Genomic DNA, 21,505 nt, shown 5'->3' on the forward strand with positions numbered 1-21,505 from the left:
GAAAATAAAAAATATCTTCAGCCACGCGTAAAAAATGAAATTACCGCCCAAGGCATGCGTTAGCTGGGTGGTAGTTTCAAATTCACGCATGTTGGATGGGCGTAGGCGCCTTCGTGCCCCTCATGGAGCTGTTTATGCTTCTTCTAAGAATGTGCCTTTAAGAGTATAATGAGGAAACTTCTAGTGAGTGGAGGAGTGGCCTAGTGGTTAGGGTGGTGGACTTTGGTCCTACGGAACTGAGGAACTGAGTTTGATTCCCACTTCAGGCACAGGCAGCTCCTTGTGACTCTGGGCAAGTCACTTAACCCTCCATTGCCCCATGTAAGCCGCATTGCGCCTGTCATGAGTGAGAAAGCGCAGGGTACAAATGTAACAAAAAAAATAGTGATGTAATGGACTGATGTGCCAGCCCATCCCTAAAGGTAGGTCCCAGTTAATGGAGGTCATAAAGATGACTCCAGGAGTGACATCATCTAAGTTTGCTGGGAAGGTAGCAAGAGTTCTGCAGGTCTTGCAAGCTCCAGCAAGTAGATCAGATCCAAGAGCTGTTTTCATCAAATCCACTGTTACCACTAAGGAAGTGAGGTACTGCCTGTAAGATTAGGGAACTCTCAAGAGGGAAGCAACCATCTAATTACACTTCCTGCCTCTAGGGCAGTGATGGCGAACCTTTCAGAAACCGAGTGCCCAAACAGCAACCCAAAATCTAATTATTTATCGCAAAGTGCCATTCCTCCTCCTCCTCCCCCTTGCCCCCCTTCCCCCTCGTTCCCCCTCCCCCAAGGAAAACCACAGGCGTCAAAGACAAAAGCTTTTCCTGAGCAGCCCACCCTCCCTCCGTCCGAGTACCAGGGCCCCCCTCCGAAATGTAAAAGTCATACCTGGTCGGGGTTAAGGCAGTGTCGGCGGCAGCAGCAGCACTGAAAAGCGTGCTGACTCGGCGCGCCTTCAGCCTCCCCTTCTGTCTCTCAAGCTCTTGCGGAAACAGGAAATGAGGGCGGGACCAGAGCTTGAGAGACAGAAGGGGAGGCTGAAGGCGCGCCGAGTCAGCACGCTTTTCACTACTGCTGCTGCTGCTGACTCCGCCTTAACCCCGACCAGGTATGACTTTTAAATTTCGGAGGTGGGCCCTGGTGCTCGGAGGGCAGGGCGGGGGGCTGGAACTGGCTGAGGCGACGGCGCGCGTGCCAACAGAGAGGGCTCTGCGTGCCCTCTCTGGCACGCGTGCCATAGATTCGCCATCACTGCTCTAGGGGCTGTATGTTCGATCTTATCCTAGGCTCCCTGTGTTGCCTGCCTCTAGGGGCTAGCCCCACCCTAAGGATAGGGCTCTTCCTGCTCAGCATTTAGGTTTCTCTGGTTAGCCTGAATAAATAGGTGTTGTGAGTGTCCGGACTAGCTTTCCCCCTTCCTCTCCTGCTGGGACCTGGGATTTTGCAGGTGGTGGCTAGGAACAGTAGACAATGAGCATGAGCTGGCTCCACCTTTCAGTTGTGCATCAGTTCTGTATTTCTGGCATCTCTTTGCACTCCATACGGATGCTGTTTGTGGATCCATAACTGACTTTTTTTTCCATTGGAACGTGGAACTAAGCAGGGTTTCCAGCAGTCCCATTCTTATATGCTGTAATATCTGATATAGCTATTCATGGGGTACTTGTGGATGACATTTTAATGGTGCACTGGAGGCCTTTAACCCCTAATTCTATAAAAGTCACCAAACATCACGCATGCAAATTTGCGTGCAGAGTTTAATTGGATAACAAGCTAATTAGTGCTGATAATTCGATTTACTTGGAATTTACATGTGCAGTGACGTGCCTAGGTCAGCTGCCACCCGGGGCGGATCGCCAATGCGCACCCCTCCCCGGGGGAAACCCAACCCCCCCCCCCCCCCAGGTGGCTCCCTGCTCCCTCTGCCCCGGAACAGGAAGTAACCTGTTCCGGGGCAGAGGGAGCAGGGAAACTGTGGAGCCAACAGGCGTGCGGCTGCTCTCTGCACCCCTCCAGCGGCGTGCACCTGGGGCGGACCGCCCCCACCGCCCCGCCCTTGCTATGCTGCTGTACATGTGTAAAGTTAGGCGGGACCTGGGCACAGAAACAGGAGGGTCATGGGCAGAACCGAGGCTTTCCTAGCTGTGAGTGACGTCAGCCTGGCTACGGAGCCTAGCTCAGCAACTCCAGAAGCCACGGACACAGGCAGCTACTTTAGAACGTTGGAGGTGAGAATTATTATATAGGATAACAGCCAGAAACCATCCTCACTATGAAAAATAGAGAACCAAATAACAACTTCGAAATAACTGCAACTTGATCCAGAAATCGGAATCCTTTCCGTGTTCCCATATCTGTCTGAACTCTGCAAAAGAGAACCCGGAAGGAAAAAATAGCCACACTGCACGGAAAATGAAAAAAAAAAACGTTGGTTGAACTAGGGAGGGATCCAGGATTCATCTGCTGCGTTAAAGGAAAGAAAATTATCAGGTAAGACATAAATTTATCTTCCTTGTCACTTACAGCAGATGAATCCAGGAACTAGTGGGATGTACCAAAGCATTCCTTAAGTAGGGTGGGAAGCCGACGCTCCCCATGCCAACACTCCCGCCCCAAAACTCACATCCTCCCGAGCAGACACGTCTAGCCTGTAATGCTTCGCAAAAGTATGATGGGACGCCCCAGTAGCTGCCCGACAAATCTCTTCCACAGATAAGGCCTCCGCCTCCGCCCAAGAAGCCGCCTGTGCCCGAGTAGAATGCGCCTTCAGGGCCACTGGAGACGCCCGCCCTTGTAGCAGATACGCCGCTCCAATGGTTTCCCTAATCCAGCGAGCAATGGAAGCCTTAGAAGTCGCCTCACCTCTTTTTGGCATGCGATAAAATTGTGGGATTGTTAAACATTAGAAACGCCTGGGCATCTCTAATGTTTAGCACAGCCACAGTTTTAGCAAGCACTAAAAACTTGAGCGTACTTTGGTAAAAGACACCCTCAGTGCCCTAGTGATCTCAGCCTGTGTGTGTTCCTCCCGTGCTCTGTCTTTAGTTTCTTCATATGTTGCTTCCAGCCTTCCCCTCTTTCCACTGCCAAATCAGCTAATGAGTAATCTGCCTCAGCTGGGGGAGAAACTGGCTCCTGGACTACCTGTCCCAAGAGGCTCTGCTCTCTGGCCCCAGCTGGCTGATGGATGCGCCTTCGGTGTGTTGCTTCCTGCTGCCGCCCTCCCCCGTGTATTCTGCTTTCCCTGATTACAGGGAGTTGTTTGGTAATAAACAGAAAGAAAACAAAACAGAGAAAAGAAAATAAGATGATACCTTTTTTTATTGGACTAACTGAATATATTTGTGATGAGCTTTCTTCAGATCAGAAATAAGCAAATCTTACAGGAGAAGGGTGGAGTGGATTAGGTGAGGAACAGGGAGAGATGACTGGCTGATAAGAGGGTGACAAAGCAGTACAATTTTATGGTTTATAATGGGACAGAGGAGTGTGGTAGCCGTGTTAGTCCACTCTTAAGGTTATCAATAGAAATCAAACAATATAAAACATGGAAAAGAAAATAAGATGATACCTTTTTTATCGGACAATACATTTCTTGATTAGCTTTCGAAGGTTGCCCTTCTTCCTCAGATCGGAAATAAGCAAATGTGCTAGCTGACAGTGTATATAAGTGAAAACATTCAAGCATTACTATGACAGTCTGACAGGGTGGGAGGATGGGGGTGGGTAGGAGGTATGCATGGGGACATCAAAGCATATCATTGATATTCACCCCTCACCCCTCACCTATCCACACCCATCCTGTTAGAATATCAATGATACATCACAGACTGAAAAGGAACAGAAGGGCACACTTCCCTGTAATTTATCCAGTTGCAAACTATGCCAAAATATTTCACAGGACCCCAAAGTCATCCACAAAGGAAAGATATTCAACATAAAGGGATCTTTCACTTGCTCATCTTCCAATGTGGTATATGTATCATTCAGTGTAAAAAATGTAACGAAGGATGCTATATTGGAGAAACAGGCCAGATGCTTAAGACAAGATTCAATTTACATAGACATCACATGAACAATACTGGTGCCAGTAGGGCTCCCACCCCTGTTGGTCAGCATTTTACAGGACCAGGACACTGTACCAGTGACTTCACAGTGAGAATCCTCAAAGGTAACTTTAAAACCATACAAGAACGTAAGACCTTTGAAGTCAGAATGATTGAATATTTTAACACCCAACAGAAAGGACTTAACAAGGATCTGGGGTTCCTAGCCCATTATAAACCATAAAGCTGTATGTCTCTGTTGATCACCCTCCCCTCACCTATCCACACCCATCCTGTTAGAATATCAATGATATGCTTTGATGTCTCCATGCATACCTCCGACCCACCCCCATCCTCCCACCCTGTCAGACTGTCATAGTAATGCTTGAATGTTTTCACTTATATACACTGTCAGCTAGCACATTTGCTTATTTCCGATCTGAGGAAGAAGGGCAACCTTCGAAAGCTAATCAAGAAATGTATTAAGTTATGTCCAATAAAAAAGGTATCATCTTATTTTCTTTTCCATGTTTTATTTTGTTTGATTTCTATTGATAATGGGACTGAGAACCCAGATCTTTGTTAAGGCCTGTCTGGTGGGTGCCAAAATATTTAATCATTCTGACTTCAAAGGTCTTTTCCTAGATTGTCTTAAAGTTTCTTTTTAGTATTCTCACCATAAAATCATCGATACTTTTGTAAAGTGCTGTCCCACAGAGGTAACATCCTGGTTGGCACTGGCATTTTTCATATGATGTCTATGTAAATTAAATCTCTTCTCCAATACAGCACCCTTCATCACATTTTTTACACTGGATGACATATACCACATTGGAAGATGAGCATGTGAAGGATCCCTTTATGCTGAATGTTTTCCCCATGTTATTGACTGTGGGATCCTGTGAAATGTGTTGGCACACTTTGCAGCATGGGCGTAGCCAGACCTTGCGGTGGGAGGGGGCCAGAGCCCGAGGTGGGGGGGGGGGGGCACATATTGGTCTGCCGCCCTGGAGCTCCTCACCCACTGCCGCAGCAAATACCTTGGCTGGCGTTGACCCCAACCTTCGCCAGCTGAAGTATTGTCCAGCCCCGATCTCCGGCGCTGCCGCATTGCCTACCCTGCTCTATCTTCCCCTCACGTCCTACACGCTCCTTTTAGTGAAATTGAGCATACTCAGTTTCACTAAAAGGAGCGTGCAGGACGCGAGGAGAAGACAGAACAGGGCAGGCAACGCAGTGGCGCTGGACAACACTTCAGCTGGAGGGGGTTGGGGATCCCCGCCAGCAAAACCAGGGGCCCAGTGGAGGCCCCCGTGGCCCCACGTAGCTACCCCACTGGTTTGCAGTTAGATATATTGCAAGGATATGTGCCACCCTCCAGTGACAATCCTAGGTCGGCTGGCACCCGGGGTGGATCGCCGATGCGCACCCCCCCCCCCCCCCCTCCGGGTGCATTTTTTTTTATTTTTTTATTGTAGTTTCAAAATTTTACATTACAAGAAAATCTTGCTTCAGAAAAGCAGACAAGAAAATGTTATGTAGAATTACATCTTCCACTTGAATAACATAATACAAAATTCCAATAATTGTCTTTTTTATATCACAAAAGAGAACTTTAAAGAAGGGGCATGCTTAAGATTAATGGGGTTAAATCTAAAAAAGAAAAATTTGTAACAGTAGATATGCTTAGCACGATTTTCCATCCATCTATGCTATAACTCAATCAGTTAGGGGATAACCAAAGGAATTTATACTTTCCTAGAATCAAGAAAAACTCTTAACTGCTCTGGCTGAATAAAGGTATATTTTAAACCCTGATGTTTAATAGTACATTTACTAGGATAATTCAGAAAGAAAGAGGCACCCAATTCTTGTGTCTCCTTTCTCATAGTCAAAAACAGCTTTCTAACTTCTTGAGTCTGTTTTGTAACATCTTGAAAAATGCGTACAGTTTTACCACAGAATAATTCATTCATTTTGCGAAAATATATTCTTTTAACTGCATCAACATCCTGCTGAAAAACAAATTGAACCACTAGAGTCATTCTTTCTGATTTTTCGGATAAGGTAGTTTCAAGCAGGTCGGATACATTTAGAGCTGTTTGCGCCTCATTGGTTGCTGGAATATCAATGTTTATTTCTTATATAGTAGATTTTATTTATTGGAGGTAACAAGTCTGAGGAAAATTGTAAAACTTCAACCAAGTATTTTTTAAATGCATCCAAAGGTGGAATTCCATTTTCTCTCGGGAAATTCAATATGCGCAAATTTAGTCTCCGATTATAATTTTCAATTTGGTTAATCTTTCTAGTTATTATATTTTTGTCTTTTATTAACTCTGAAGATAAATCTTGTAGCTTCTTCACATCCTGATTAAGCTTCGTTGTTTGAGTAGCAAATTCCTTTTTAATATCAGCCAAAGACACAGAAAAATTGTTCATCGTACTTACTAAAGAGGAAAGTTCCTTAGTAGATTTCTCAACGGTAACCGCCAACTGTTGGAGAACTATCCAGACGTTTTCCAACGACACTGTCCCAGGAGCAGTTCTTACTTGCTTCCAGTCAATGCTCGGGCCCTCTGGTCTTTGCATCTCGTCGGGTTGTGCCTTACCAGCGCCTTCGAACAGGGCCCCGGCAAAAGCCACTTCGGTCTCAAGGGGTCCCTTCTGGCTTTGGCGTCCTTCCGGATGGGGCGGTGGATCGAGTACCGGAGGAGATAGCGTGACATCTAGGCCCAAATCCTCCAGGGTTTCCCCTTCCTGGAGGACTGCTGGGCTCCTCTCGGTATTTTGGGTGGAAGTTCGCGAGATGAACCGCTCTATCGAGGCCTGATGCGGAGAGGAAGTCCGGGTTGTCGAGGCTTGCCCCCGGACTATACCCTTTCTTTTGATATGTGGCATAACTTAGAAGATACACTTTTTCCAAGCGCCGATTTTCCGAGCGGTGCAGAGCTCGGTCAGCTACGTGCCGCCATCTTGACACGCCCCCCCCTGAGTTAATTCCCATTCACCGGGTGCATTTTTAACTACTGGGAGCAGCCGCGCAGCTCTCAGCTCCTCTGGCTCCCTCTGCCCCAGAACAGGAAGTAACCTGCTCTGCGGCAGAGGGAGCAGGGAACCAGCAGAGCCGACAGGCGCGCGGCTGCTCACTGCAACCCTCCAGCAGCGTGCACCCAGGACAGACTGCCCCCACCGCCCCACCCTTGGTATGCCGCTGTCACCCTCTTCTTTTTGAATTTCTATCGAGAGTTTGTTTTTCACTAATTTGTGTTCTGAGTTGGGGTGGCTGTGAGAAGGTCAGCACTGGTAGCTCTGGGAATTTCTCTGTCAGTCGTTCAGCCTCCTGGAACAGTGGCTTTAGATCTCTTTTGATTCTTCTCAATTTTTCTAGCTCGGAGTTGTATGCCGCTACTAGTAGGTTTTCTCTGGGTATTTTAAGGGAAGAGGCAATATTCTTGGAGATTAATTTGGGGTTGTAGCCTTTTTGTTTGAAGGATTCAGTCAGGATTTTGAGGTTTTTATCTCTGTCTCTTGGGTCAGAGCAGATACGATGGTATCTTGTGACCTGGCAGTGAAGGGTGGAAGCTGGAGTTAAGAATATCAGCATTGCCATACTGGTACAGACCAAAGGTCCATCAAGCCCAGTATCCTGTTTCCAACAGTGGCCAATCCAGGTCACAAGTGCCTGGCAAGATGCCAGAACAGTACAACAGATTTTATGCTGCTTATCCTAGAAATAAGCAGTGGATTTTCCCAACTTAGTAATGGCTTACGGACTTTTAGGAAATTATCCAAACCTTTTTAAAACCCTGCCAAGCTGACTGCTTTTGCCATATTCTCTGACAATGAATTAATTCCAGAGTTTAATTACTCATTAAATGAAGAAAAAAAGCCCGTTTCTCATTGAAATGAAACGGGCGCTAGCAAGGTAATCACCTTCTGCCATTAATGTTTTTAAGGGAAGTTCCAGCGTCCCCCCCCCTCCCTCCCAATTCCAGGGTCCCCCCTCCCTCCCTCCCAGTTCCTCCAGCACCACCACATTGCCTGCCCTTCTCTCTCTTCCCCTCATGTCGGGCATGTGAGCATGCTCAATTTCACTAAAAGGAGTGTGCCCGACGTGAGGGGAAGAGAGAGCAGGGCAGGCGATTTGACGGTGCCGCTGCAGACCAGCGCTAGACAAAGTCTTCAGCTGGTGGGGGTTGGGGACCTCCGCCAGCCAACCAGGGGCCCAGAGCAAATTTGAGGGGGGCCCAGGCCCCTGTGGCCCCACCCACCTACCCCACTGTTTTGACACCCACCAGACAAGACTTAAAGATGTGGACTTTCTAGCCCACTATAAACCATAAGTCTACTGCTTTGTCACCCTCTTTTCAACCATCCAGCTCTCCCTTTCTCTCACCCCCACTCAGCTCTCCCTGTCCCTCACCTTACCTACCCCACCCTCTTCCTGTGAGACTGTCATTGGAATGCTTTGGTGTTTCACTTATATATACTGATATTTGCCAATATTTGCTCGTTTCTGATCAGAAGGGTGGTGAGGTCTTCAAAATCCTGAGTGGTGTAGAATGAGTAGAAGTAAATCGATTTTTTACTCGTTCCAAAAGTACAAAGACTAGGGGACACTCAAGGAAGTTACATGGGCATACTTTTAAAACAAATAGAAGGACATATTTTTTCATTCAACGAATAGTCAAGCTCTGGAACTCTTCCACAGGATGTGGTAACAGTGGTTAGCGTCTGTTCATGCTTTCCAAAAATACTAGGACTAGGGGGCATGCGATGAAACTACAGTGTAGTAAATTTAAAACAAATTGGAGAAACGTTTTCTTCACCCAACGCGTAATTAAACTCTGGAATTCCTTTCCGGAGAATGTGGTGAAGGCGGTTAGCTTAGCAGAGTTTAAAAAGGGGTTAGACGGTTTCCTAAAAAACAAGTCCATAAACCACTACTAAATGGACTTGGGAAAAATCCACAATTCCAGGAATAACATGTATAGAATGTTTGTACGTTTGGGAAGCTCGCAAGGTGCCCTTGGCCTGGATTGGCCGCTGTCGTGGATAGGATGCTGGGCTCGATGGACCCTTGGTCTTTTCCCACTGTGGCATTACTTATGTACTTAAGTCCTCTACTTGGCTCACTTTTATTACATAGAGCAGTGATTTAACTTATTGTGATGTCATAGTGGCTCATTCCACCAATAAGAGCCAACCTCATTAGTGATGTCACAATGGCTTGATTGTATAGAATGTTTGTACGTTTGGGAAGCTTGCCAGGTGCCCTTGGCCTGGATTGGCCGCTGTCGTGGACAGGATGCTGGGCTCGATGGACCCTTGGTCTTTTCCCAGTGTGGCATTTCTTATGCACTTATCTAGGTTTTAAAAAGGTTTGGACAAATTCCTGGAGGAAAAGTCCATAGTCTGCTGTTGAGACAGACATGGGAAGCAACTGCTTGCCCTGGGATCTGTAGTATTTTATTTATTTATTTGCATTTGTATCCCACATTTTCCCACCTATTTGCGGGCTCAGTGTGGCTTACAATACATTGTAAAAGATGGAAGTGCAGTTGGTTGCAGTACAATTGCCACGATTTGGGTTTCTGCCAGGTACTTGTGACGTGGCTTGGCCACTGTTTGGAAAACAGGATACTGGGCTAGATGGACTATTGGTCTGATCTAATATGGCTACCCTTATGTTCTTATGTTGTGTACCTTCAAAAGCTAATCAAAATGTATCGTTAGTCCAATAAAAATGGTATCATCTTATTTTTTTTTCTATTTATTACTCTTAAAAGTGGACTAACACGGCTACCACCTCGCTTTACTCAGGGAGTTGTTTGGAGGAAGACAGAGAAGAATGCAGGAAAGGATCTGGTAATGAAGTTTTTCCTTTTGACCTTCCTGGGAATACAGGACCTACTGCCTAATTTCTCTTTTCCCGGGGTTCCTGACACAACTTGAGGGTTACACAAGACACCATGGTTATCTGCTGTGGCAGGAACGCAATCTAGCTGCAGTCTGGAAAATCGGTCTGCAATTTCATATATCATTAACAGTGTGTGATTAATGTTAAGCACATCACCGAGAATGTGGTTTCTGGGAAATGCAGTGTAAACGTCTGGGCCAAATTGATCATGTTGGATGAATGCTCTAAATGTTACAATGCTGGGGCCGATCTAGGATATATGTTTTGGCATTGGCTGCAGGTGGGGGAAGAGAGGTTGGTAGTTGGGAGGCGAGGATAGTGGAGGGCAGACTTATACGGTCTGTGCCAGAGCCGGAGATGGGAGGTGGGACTGGTGGTTGGGAGGCGGGAAATACTGCTGGGCAGACTTGTACGGTCTGTGCCCTGAAAAAGGCAGGTACAAATCAAGGTAAGGTATACACATATGAGTTTATCTTGTTGGGCAGACTGGATGGACCGTGCAGGTCTTTTTCTGCCGTCATCTACTATGTTACTATGTTATTTAGCTTTTTTGGAGAGAGGTTTGCTAACATTTTAACTTTTTTTGCCTGTTGTGCCAAGTTCAACTAGTTACCATTTCCGTGGCATGCTCAACATATACATTTATCTAACAAAGGACTTATGGTCTCTGTCTCTAGATCAGCTCGATGTATTTTCAGAATATATAGAAACCTTTTTGGAATACATCGGTTACCTTTGTACGGAGCAGGATCTTAGATAGATAAAGCTGATATCTTAAGGAGCTTTTGTATAAGATCTATCAGCCTAGTTCAGCGTTTCCAAAACTATGCGCCGTAGCGACCTCTCTGGGGTGTCGCGGCAAATCTCGACCTCCCTCCCGCCCGAACCAATACTGCAGACAGCAGCGCAACAGCGGCAGAAAAACAACAAAAAAAGGAAGCGCAGCCTTCAAGCACGTGCTGTCAGCTCTGTCCCCCCGAAATGGAAGTTGACGTCAGCAGGGGACAGAGGACCAGCAGAGTCGACAGCACATGCCTTGAAGGCTGCTGCGGCCCCGCACTTTTTTATTTTTTTGTCGTGGCCAATGGGGACAGGGAGAAGATGTCGTTTGGGACTCAGAGGCGACTGCTATGGAGGTTGGATGAAAACAGGAGATGGGATGGTCAAAAAATTGAAGCCACTAGGTCAGTAGTCTCTGTTTCCCTCCCATTCAAAACAAAGCAAGCAAACCTATGAGCTGCTGCATCCGACTTGTCATTCTTTATTGTTGGTAGAATTTTTTACAGATGTACAAAGAGGAAGTATAATAATGGAATAACATCTCATAGGTAGAATAGTAATTTGTTATAAATCGTAATCAGTGTGTCACTTGGAGGGGCTGGTCATAGGGACACCCTAGCACTGCTATGTTTGTGCAGGGAAAAAGATGGAGACCTGTGTGGCTTGGTGGGGGGGGGGGGGGGGGGGGGGGGGGGGGAGGGGAGGGAGGGCAGAGACCTGGGGAGGGGCGGAGGTTGGGGTGTCGCAAAAAGTTGCTTGGACATGAAGAGTGCTGTGAACTGAAAAGGTTTGGGAACCACTGGCCTAGTTAATCTTTGGATATGTTAAATTAGAGGGGCGGGGGAGGGGGGTCATGTATCTGTCAAAGTCCCTTGGATTTGGAGGGGTAAACCACAGAGCAGCTGAGATATACAAGGTATTGTTTCTGTAGGTTGACTTTACTCTTAGGGGGAAAGGGGGATAGTTGGTATAGTTTTTTACAGGCTGAAAATCTGTTATGGTCGATGCAATTCATACGACCTGGCTATTTAGATGATCATTTTGTCACTTTGTGTTCAGTTGTTACACATTGACCGATAAAGAGAATTTCAAAAAATAAAGAAATTAAAAATAAAAAAAAGGTCCCGTCCCCCCTGCAAACACAAGGGCTGCTCCAACTGTTTTGGTTCATCTTGAAAATATCATCGGGTTGTTGGAGGATGTCCAGGTCAGTATAGCACCAGTGCCTGTTAATTTGTTCATTTCTTTTACAGTAATGCAAGGTTCCACATTAGGAGTCACGGACCAAGAAAGGTGTCGTCGTTGATGATGCGTTGAAACCTTCTGCTCAGTGTGCTGCTGTGGCTAAGAAAGCAAATAAAATGTCGGGTATTATTAGGAAAGGAATGGAAAACAAAAATGAGGATGTTATAATGCCTTTGTATCGCTCCATGGTGCGACCGCACCTCAAATATTGTGTTCAATTCTGGTCGCCTTATCTCAAAAATGATATAGAGGGGCATAATCGAAGGGGGCGCCCAATTTTCCTAAGGACGTCCTCGCAGGATGTCCCGGCGTAGAGGTGAGCAAACCCGTATTATCGAAACAAGATGGGCGTCCATCTTTTGTTTTGATAATATGGTCGGGGATGCCCAAATCGTGAAATTTAGGTCAACCTTAGAGATGGTCGTCCTTAGAGATGGTTGTCCCCGGTTTTTGGCGATAATGGAACCCGAGGACACCCATCTCAGAAACGACCAAATCCAAGCTATTTGGTCGTAGGAGGAGCCAGCATTCGTAGTGCACTGGTCCCCCTCATAAGCCAGGACACCAACCGGGCACCCTAGGGGGCATTGCAGTGGACTTCAGAAATTGCTCCCAGGTGCATAGCTCCCTTACCTTGGGTGCTGAGCCCCGCAACCCCCCCCCAAAACCCACTACCCACAACTGTACAACACTACCATAGCCCTAAGGGGTGAAGGGGGGCACCTACATGTGGGTACAGTAGGCTTCTGATGGGTTTTGAAGGGCTCACATTTACCACCACAAGTGTAACAGGTGTGGGGGGGATGGGCCTGGGTCCACCTGCGTGAAATGCACTGCAGTACCCACTAAAACTGCTCCAGGAACCTGCATACTGCTGTCATGGAGCTGGGTATGATATATGAGGCTGGCATAGAGGCTGGGAAAAATATTTTTAAAAAATTTTTTTGAGGGTGGGAGGGGGTTAGTGACCATCTTTTTGAGGCTTGGTCGTAACGAAAAATGGACCAAGTAAAGTCGCCCAAGTGCTCGTCAGAGATGCCCTTTATTTTTTCCATTATCGGTCGAGGACGCCCATGTATTAGGCACGCCCCAGACCCGCCTTCGCTATACTTTCGACATGCCTCCGGGAACTTAGGTCGTCCCTGCGACGGAAAGCAGTTGAGGATGCCCAAAATCGGCTTTCAATTATGCCAATTTGGGTGACCCCGGGAGGAAGCCCATATCCCGATTTGTGTCGAAAGATGGGCGCCCTTCTCTTTCAAACCTAAGCCTGTTAGTGGCATTAGAAAAGGTGCAGAGAAGGGTGACGAAAATGATAAAGGGGATGGGACGAGTTTCCTATGGGAAAAGGCTGAAACAGCTAGGGCTCTTCAGCTTGGAGAAAAGACGGCTGAGGGGAAATATGATAGATGTCTATAAAATAATGAGTGGAGTGGAAAGGGTAGACGTGAAGCGTCTGTTTACTCGTTCCAAAAATACTAGGACTAGGGGGCATTCAATGAAGCTATAAAGTGGTAAATTTAATACGAATCAGAGAAAATGTTTCTTTACTCAATGTGTAATTAAACTCTGGAATTTATTGCCAGAGAATGTGGTAAAGGCAATTAGCTTAGTGGGGTTTAAAAAAGGTTTGGACAACTTCCTAAAGGAAAAGTCCATACACCATTATTAAAATGGACTTAGGGAAAATCCACTGCTTATTTCTGGGATAAGCCGTATAAAATGTTTTGTACTTTTTTGGGATCTTGCCAGGTATTTGTGACCTGGATTGGCCACCGTTGGAAACAGGATGCTGGGCTTGATGGACCTTTGATCTGTCCCAGGCAATACTTATGTATTTATGTAATGTGAAGTGTTTGTGATTTCTTGGATAGGATCCTGTCTAATGGTTTTGAGGTTCTCTCAGGTTATGAGATCATCCTCTGGATAGAGCATTCCTGGCCCAGAAATTCCAGGAGAGTGAGGTAGAAGGAAGTCTTTTAATGTGGAGAAAGCTTGCATGACTCATGAAGTGCATTTGGGTGGAGTGTGGATGTTTCTCAGTGCTACTGTCGGTGGAACATGGCAATCGTAGGGTGTGGATTCTGGAGAATAACCCAAGGTTCCAGAGAAGAATCCGAGGCTTACTAAAGTGCATCCCCCTCACCTATTGCAGTCCAAAGAAAAGAAAATCAGGGAGTTCCTCTTGTAATGAGTTTGTAAAACTGAGAAAACTCATAAAAGATCTACAGTCACTACTTCTGAAAGGGATATTCCCAGCTCCACCAATGTTGGCCTTCCGACAATCGCCTAATCTGAAACAAGAAATCCGTGAAGAGCAAACTCCCAATAGAAACTGGAAAAGAAGAGAATGTCCCTGCAATACACCCAGCTGCAAACTGTGCTAACACATATCTCAGGATCCCACAGTCACTCACATGGGGAAAACATTCAGCTTAAGGGGATCCTTTATGTGCCGATCTTCAAATGTAGTATATACTATTCAATGGAAAAAGTGTGCAGAAGGATGCTATGTTGGAGAAACAGGCCAGATTGCTAAGGACAAGACTCAATTTACACAGGACCACATTAAATACCACAAAGCTAACTAGGGTGCCACTTCTGTGGGACAGAACTTTGCAGCACCAGAGCACTGCATCAATGACTTTGTGCTCAGAATACTAAAATAACATTTTAAAACAATCCAGGAACATAAGACCTTTGATGTTAAAAATGATAAAATACTTTGGAATCCACTAGACAGGACGTAAAAAAGAACTGGGTTTCTTATCACATTATAAACCATAAAATTATACCACTTTTTTACCTCTGATCACCCATCCCTTTCTCTTTTAATTTCCATTTTGCTCACACCTTTTTCAGTAGTAGCTCAAGGTGAGTTACATTCAGGTACTCTGGATATTTCTCTGTCCCAGGAGGGCTCACAATCTACGTTTGTACCTGAGGCAATGGAGGGTTAAGTGACTTGCCCAAGATCACAAGGAGCAGCAGTGGGATTTGAACTGGCCACCTCTGGCCACTTGGCCACTCTTCCACCCCAAAGAATCATGTTACTCTTTGGGGTTCTACATGGAATGTTGCTACTCTGAGATTCTGGATGGAATCATGTTACTCTTTAGGATTCTAGAATCTTTATTTATTTGGGATTTTGCTCACACCTTCTTCAGTAGTAGCTCAAGGTGAGTAGCATTCAGGTACTCTGGATATTTCTCTGTCCCAGGAGGGCTCACAATCTACGTTTGTACCTGAGGCAATGGAGGGTTAAGTGACTTGCCCAAGATCACAAGGAGCAGCAGTGGGATTTGAACTGGCCACCTCTGGCCACTTGGCCACTCTTCCACCCCAAAGAATCATGTTACTCTTTGGGGTTCTACATGGAATGTTGCTACTCTGAGATTCTGGATGGAATCATGTTACTCTTTAGGATTCTAGAATCTTTATTTATTTGGGATTTTGCTCACACCTTCTTCAGTAGTAGCTCAAGGTGAGTAACATTCAGGTACTCTGGATATTTCTCTGTCCCAGGAGGGCTCACAATCTTGGTTTGTACCTGAGGCAATGGAGGGTTAAGTGACTTGCCCAAGATCACCCAAGATCACAAGGAGCAGCAGCGTGATTTGAACTGGCCACCTCTGGATTGCAAGACTGGTGCTCTAGCCACCAGGCCACTCCTTGTATCTCTTTCCCCCCCCCCCCCCCCCCCCCCCCCCATCTACCCCTACCTTTTCCCCTGAGACTATTAGAATGCTTTTATGTTTCACTTATGTAGTGGGTAATGTCATAAGAAAAAGTTGGGACATAATACAATCCCACCCTTTGTCTGCAAAAAGTACCTTGCGTATTGCTTACTCAAGAGTAACTGAGTCCGGCACATCTGAAATCAGATATCGGGATTAAGGGGCCACTTTAAATGCAGTGGCTGCAGCATTTGCATTATCACTAAAGAATGCAGTGAATTCACTAATCCGGTGGATTCTAAGAGATATTGTATTAATTCTTACACTAATTGCCATTCTGATCATGTGATTTATGTGCTGCTGTGTCACTGTTATAAGCTACACATAGGGAAAACCACAAGGCAATTACATATTCGATTACTGAAACATAAATCTTGCCTAAAGCGGATGCAACCGGGGTCCCCCCTTGTAGCACACTCACTGTAACACCATTAAACACAAATTTGGACAATTCCGCTGCTTTGTAATTGATCAGATCATGAGAAGAGGTAATAGAGCGAGACACCTCCTCCAATTAGAGCAGCGGTGGATCTTCAGGTTAAAACTTACGCATCCAGCTTCTCCTACATAAGCACACAACTGTGGAACGCATTACCAAAAGCCTTGAAAACTATGAATGACCACCTAAACTTCCGGAAAACACTGAAAATGAACCTGTTTAAAAAGGCATACCCTACCAATCCAACATAAATGCATGATCTCTGTAACACAACAAAACTAAAGAGCGTAATGGACATAACACAACCCTTCCGTTGTACGATTCCCTAGTGTGGCTGTGCCACATGAACTTTATCTTACCACAACATCACTTTGTATTTGTTCACACCGGAGTCTGTAATGCCTCTTAGGGCCGCCGAGAGACTGGGCCAGGCCCGGGACAAGGCCGCCCCCGGGCCCCCCCCCGGGCCCCCCCCCACCTGAGATCGTCCCCTCACCCGTTGTCACCGGGCCCCCCTCCACCCGCCACCGGGCCCTCTCTCCACCCCCGGGCCATCTGCACTGACCTTAAGCGCCTCACCTTTGAAAGCACAGCAAGCAACGGCAGACCACTCTTTCCTTCTGTGTCCCGCCCTCGCGGAAGTTACGTCAGGCGAGGGCAGGACACGGAAGGAAGGAGTGGTCTGTTGCTGCTTGCTGCGCCTTCGAAGGTGAGGCGCTTAAATTCAATGCCAGGGAGCGACGGAGGGCGGGCGGGCCAGACTGCGGTGGCAGCGCCGGGCCCCTCCCCGGAGGCCCGGGCCCGGGGAATTTTGTCCCCCCTGCCCCCCCCCCTCTCTGTGGCCCTGATGCCTCTCTGGTACTATGTAAGCCACACTGAGCCTACAAACAGGTGGGAAAATGTGGGATATAAATGTAACAAATAAATAAAATCTCTAGAACCTGGAGGTCTTAACACCATCATTCAATGGGCAACATTTTTGAAGTGTGGGCTCTTTAAAGAAGTTTTTAATGAGGGCTTTTTTAAATTTTTCCACCAATAGAATGAGAGGTGTATTAATGAGCGTGATGAAAAGTGGGCGCCATTTTCGAACAGCTCACAGAACACAATGAAGACAAGTCACACTGGGGGAAAGAGTAAGTCTGTGTGTTTTAATACATAGGACGGGGGCGACACTTGGAGTGTTTAGTATTTTTGAACAGGTTGAGAATCACAGACGTGAACACCGGAGGACGGCATTTTTCAGTGGTTTACTTTTTGAATTACAGATACCAGAACAAGCAGCAGCACGAGGTCTATTTCCTTGAAAAAGCCGGATACGGCGAAACGGGACCCCGTCGGAAGACTGGAATACTAAGATAAGTGCTTATACGCTTTATGATCACAAACATAAAAGTAAAAATAACAAACATACAGGATATTGAAAAATTCAAACTGTAATTTTTATAACGGAGGTTTTTTAGCCGATGAAGATCTCACCCCGTGCGATCAGAATATAAGATTTTCTGGATCGGTGATACAGAGGCTTTTTCTTCCATTTGAGCTGAGAGAATTCTTGCCACGTTATTTACAACCATTCTTCGGAGATTAAGTAACATCACTTATATAGTCTGACATTCATCATCTTTTGCTCATTTCTAACCCCAAAAAGAAGGTATTGCCTTTGAAAGCTAGTCAAGAAATGTATTGTTAGTCCAATGAAAAAGATATAATCTTTTTTGATTTGTTTTGCCGTCCTGAAGTTGTACATCCTGTATCTCCTTCATCTGTGTCTGTGATCCCTTTCAGTGTTTGTTAGTTATTTAGGGTTTCTGGTTTCCCGAGTGCTGGGCAATAAACAGAAACAAAACATAGTAACATAGTAGATGACGGCAGAAAAAGACCTGCACGGTCCATCCAGTCTGCCCAACAAGATAACTCATATTTGCTGCTTTTTGTGTAAACCCTACTTTGATTTGTACCTATGCTCTTCAGGGCACAGACCGTATAAGTCTGCCCCGCACTATCCCCGCCTCCCAACCACCAGCCCCACCTCCCAACCACCGGCTCTGGCACAGGCACAGACTGTATAAGTCTGCCCAGCACTATCCTCACCTCCCCAGGGATAGTGCTGGGCAGACTTATACGGTCTGTGCCCTGAAGAGCATAGGTACAAATCAAAGTAGGGTTTACACAAAAAGCAGCAAATATGAGTTATCTTGTTGGGCAGACTGGATGGACCGTGCAGGTCTTTTTCTGCCGTCATCTACTTTGTTACTATGTTTTGTTTCTGTTTATTGCCCAGCACTCGGGAAACCAGAAACCCTAAATAACTAACAAACACTGAAAGGGATCACAGACACAGATGAAGGAGATACAGGATGTACAACTTCAGGACGGCAAGACTACCTCAAGTCATCAGCAAGGTTAGTTGGAGCACCCCCTATTAGTCTCTAAGTATTTGTGGGGAAGGGGAAATCCCTTCCTTTCCAGAGAGAACCTGATGCCTTAAAGAAGAGTGCGAATGAACTTAGTGAAGAGCGGACGACGAGGGCTGGCCTAAAAATAACTGTTTGGAGGACCTTGGGGCAAGAGTGGCCAGATTGGCTGCTGCAAGATAAGTTATTGTACACCCCCTTACATATGGTTTGGAACAGGGGTTCTCAAGCTAGTCAGATTTTTAGGAAGCCCACTCTAGATATCATGAGATAAACTTGTATGCATTACCTCCGTTGTATGCACATCTGTCTCATTCATATTGGTTGATATGCCACTTGCTGAGCTCTCTCTCTCTATCAAGGTTACACAATACTCTTAACTATTTTGCCACAAAGTAACTGCTCAATTTATTATATTATTTAATTAATTTTTATTTTCTATTTTCTTGTTCTTATGAGCCGATGGCTCAATCTTGTTCTACATCAATTAGCTCCATGAATACCTATTTTCTCCTGATCACACATGCATTCATATCATTCACTCATTACCTAACCTGATAACTGATGGGTTTGACGGTGTTGAAAGATGGATGCATAGCTGTGATTAAACCCATCAGCGGAGATACTACACAGTATTTGTGAAGTATGAACTATAAAGTTTTGAATTGAAGCACAACACGAGACCGGGATGAGATAAGTCATATTTATTCTAGGATGAAATGATTGGACAATATGGCATGTTTATGATTGAAGAACATTTACACCAAGCTACTGTTTAATCAGTTAAGATACTACAGAAGAGCAGATGATTCAGAAGATTCAAAGAGTGAATAGAAATTGGGATTGAAAAAAGAACTAATTTCATGCCTCGTTTGTGGACTTGTGTAATTGTGTGTATATTCATAGAACCAAGAAAGTTATTAGGTTAAGTAATGAGTGAATGACATGAATGCATGTGTGATCAGGAGAAAATAGGTATTCATGGTGCTAATTGATGTAGAACAAGATTGAGCCATCGGCTCATAAGAACAAGAAAATAGAAAATAGAAATTAATTAAATAATATAATAAATTGAGCGGTTACTTTGTGGCAAAATAATTCATGTTGATTGTGGATATCCTGAAAACCTGACACTATCCTGAGGACTAGGGTTGAGTTAATTTTTGATAGACTGAGTGAATAATGTCTTGGCCTTTCAGCTGAAGCCCCCCCCCCCCCCCCACTTTATCCCAGAATCCATCTTCTAGGTTCCATAATTGGTATTTCGCACTCTTCAGCCTCTGACCGTCCCCTTTGGGTTTGCAGGAAGTGCTCTGTAGACCCCAAAGTTACAAACTCAAAAAGGGGGACGGGATAAGGGATGAGGTGGAGGGCCTAGGGAGAGAAAGAGTTTCTGAATTTGAAATTAAAATATGCAAATGAAAAATCCATCTATTTCTGCTCTGTACAAAAGATGAAAGTCACAGCTTCTTACCAGAGTAGCTGCTGGTTGAAACGAGCATCTTTTAGAATACAGGAAGAAGGAGATCTTGGCGCTCATGGTCTTCTTCCCTCTGACCTCTCCTAGGCTGGTACCACTACAGCTTGAGAAGGAGAAAAGAGAGGAATGCAAGACCTCAAACTCTCCTCCTTTATTCTGAATTATAGAAAACAAGCTTTATATGTTCTTTCAACCTTCCTGGTTCCACAGTTTCCACCTGGCGAGACTGAGTCCAGTTCCACCTGCTCAATACAGGGGTTCCGGTGCTCCTTCCTTCTTCGCTTTCTACACACGTTTCTCCAGTGGTCCTCTAACCTATCACACATACATGTTGTGCTGTCTTTCATATAAAAACATACTTCTATAATAATGTATAACTCCACAGCTCCTTATCTCTCTTCCTCCAGTGGTCCTATAACATGAACACCGTGTGTCACCAGGGCCACCGAGAGACACAGCCTGGCCCGGGGTAGGACAGGACTGCCGCATGTGCATGTGCCCCCCCTCACCTGGACTGCCATGCCACAGCGCTGTCCCCCCCACCCCCCGAACCTTTCTGTCTCTGAGGACTCACTGCTCCTTCGCTCTGTTCTGTCCTGCTCCTGTGTGCCCGGAATCTGGAGGGACCCCGATGATCCCAAAAAACAACAAGGCAAACGATCTGCAAACTCCAACGTAGACAACAAAACAGCAGATACAAAACGGAAGAATATTCAAAAATGTATTGATGATGTCAAATACCAGACATTGCCATCATATTTGACATCATCAATAAATTTTTGAACACGGGACCACAATGATTACATTAATGCAACATTGCATTAATGTAATCATCCGGGTTATGGGTGGCACGCAAGAGCAGGAGAGGACAGACCCGGAAGCAGGCAGAAAGAAGCTTGCCAGTGCCGGACCCAGGGAATTTTGCCCTCCATCTCGGTGCCCGTCTGTCACATAAACCGAAAATATAAGTGCACAACTCACTTAGAACCAGTCTATACTGGTTTCCCCTATTTTTAATACTTTTTCGTGTGCTCTAGTGTAGCCACAGTACTTGGCCGAGTCTACAAACCTCAGCTCTGCCCGAGTCTGGTTACTCAGTGCAAGATTTTTGGGATGGGGGAACCTGGGAACTGGGTCATTCCTCACCCCTGGAAGACTCAGACAGCAGAAGGCAGGCTCGGGAACTGAACACAGGGTCCAGTATGGCAGTGTACAGCTTTTCATATGCTATTTTATCCCAGTATAAGCTCAGGTTCAATGTGCTTTACATTACAAACATTCTTTCGTTAATTCTCTTTTTGTGAACCACTTTGAATATCAGGCAACCCAATACACATAAACATTTCCAGTACTGAATTATGCAACCCTGGGTGAACTGAATTTGCAAATGAATTTGAAGATATAGGTATTGTTTACACGAATAAGAAAAATGCTCCTTCTCAGAT

The 21,505-nt window shown here is 45.6% G+C and overlaps 1 protein-coding gene across 1 annotated transcript in view; it reads right to left on the bottom strand.

Moving 5' to 3' along the window:
* Positions 1–21,505, bottom strand: part of LOC115462797 (long-chain-fatty-acid--CoA ligase ACSBG2-like) — a 257,186-nt gene that overhangs the window by 70,571 nt on the left and 165,110 nt on the right. The window contains exon 2 of the mRNA XM_030192807.1: positions 20,055–20,163. Within this exon, the coding sequence (XP_030048667.1) occupies positions 20,055–20,120 (66 nt within the window). The 5' untranslated portion in view covers positions 20,121–20,163. The remainder of the gene's footprint in view (positions 1–20,054; positions 20,164–21,505) is intronic.

The sequence above is a fragment of the Microcaecilia unicolor genome, chromosome 2 (assembly GCF_901765095.1).
Source record: "Microcaecilia unicolor chromosome 2, aMicUni1.1, whole genome shotgun sequence".
In the NCBI taxonomy this organism is placed as follows: domain Eukaryota; kingdom Metazoa; phylum Chordata; class Amphibia; order Gymnophiona; family Siphonopidae; genus Microcaecilia; species Microcaecilia unicolor.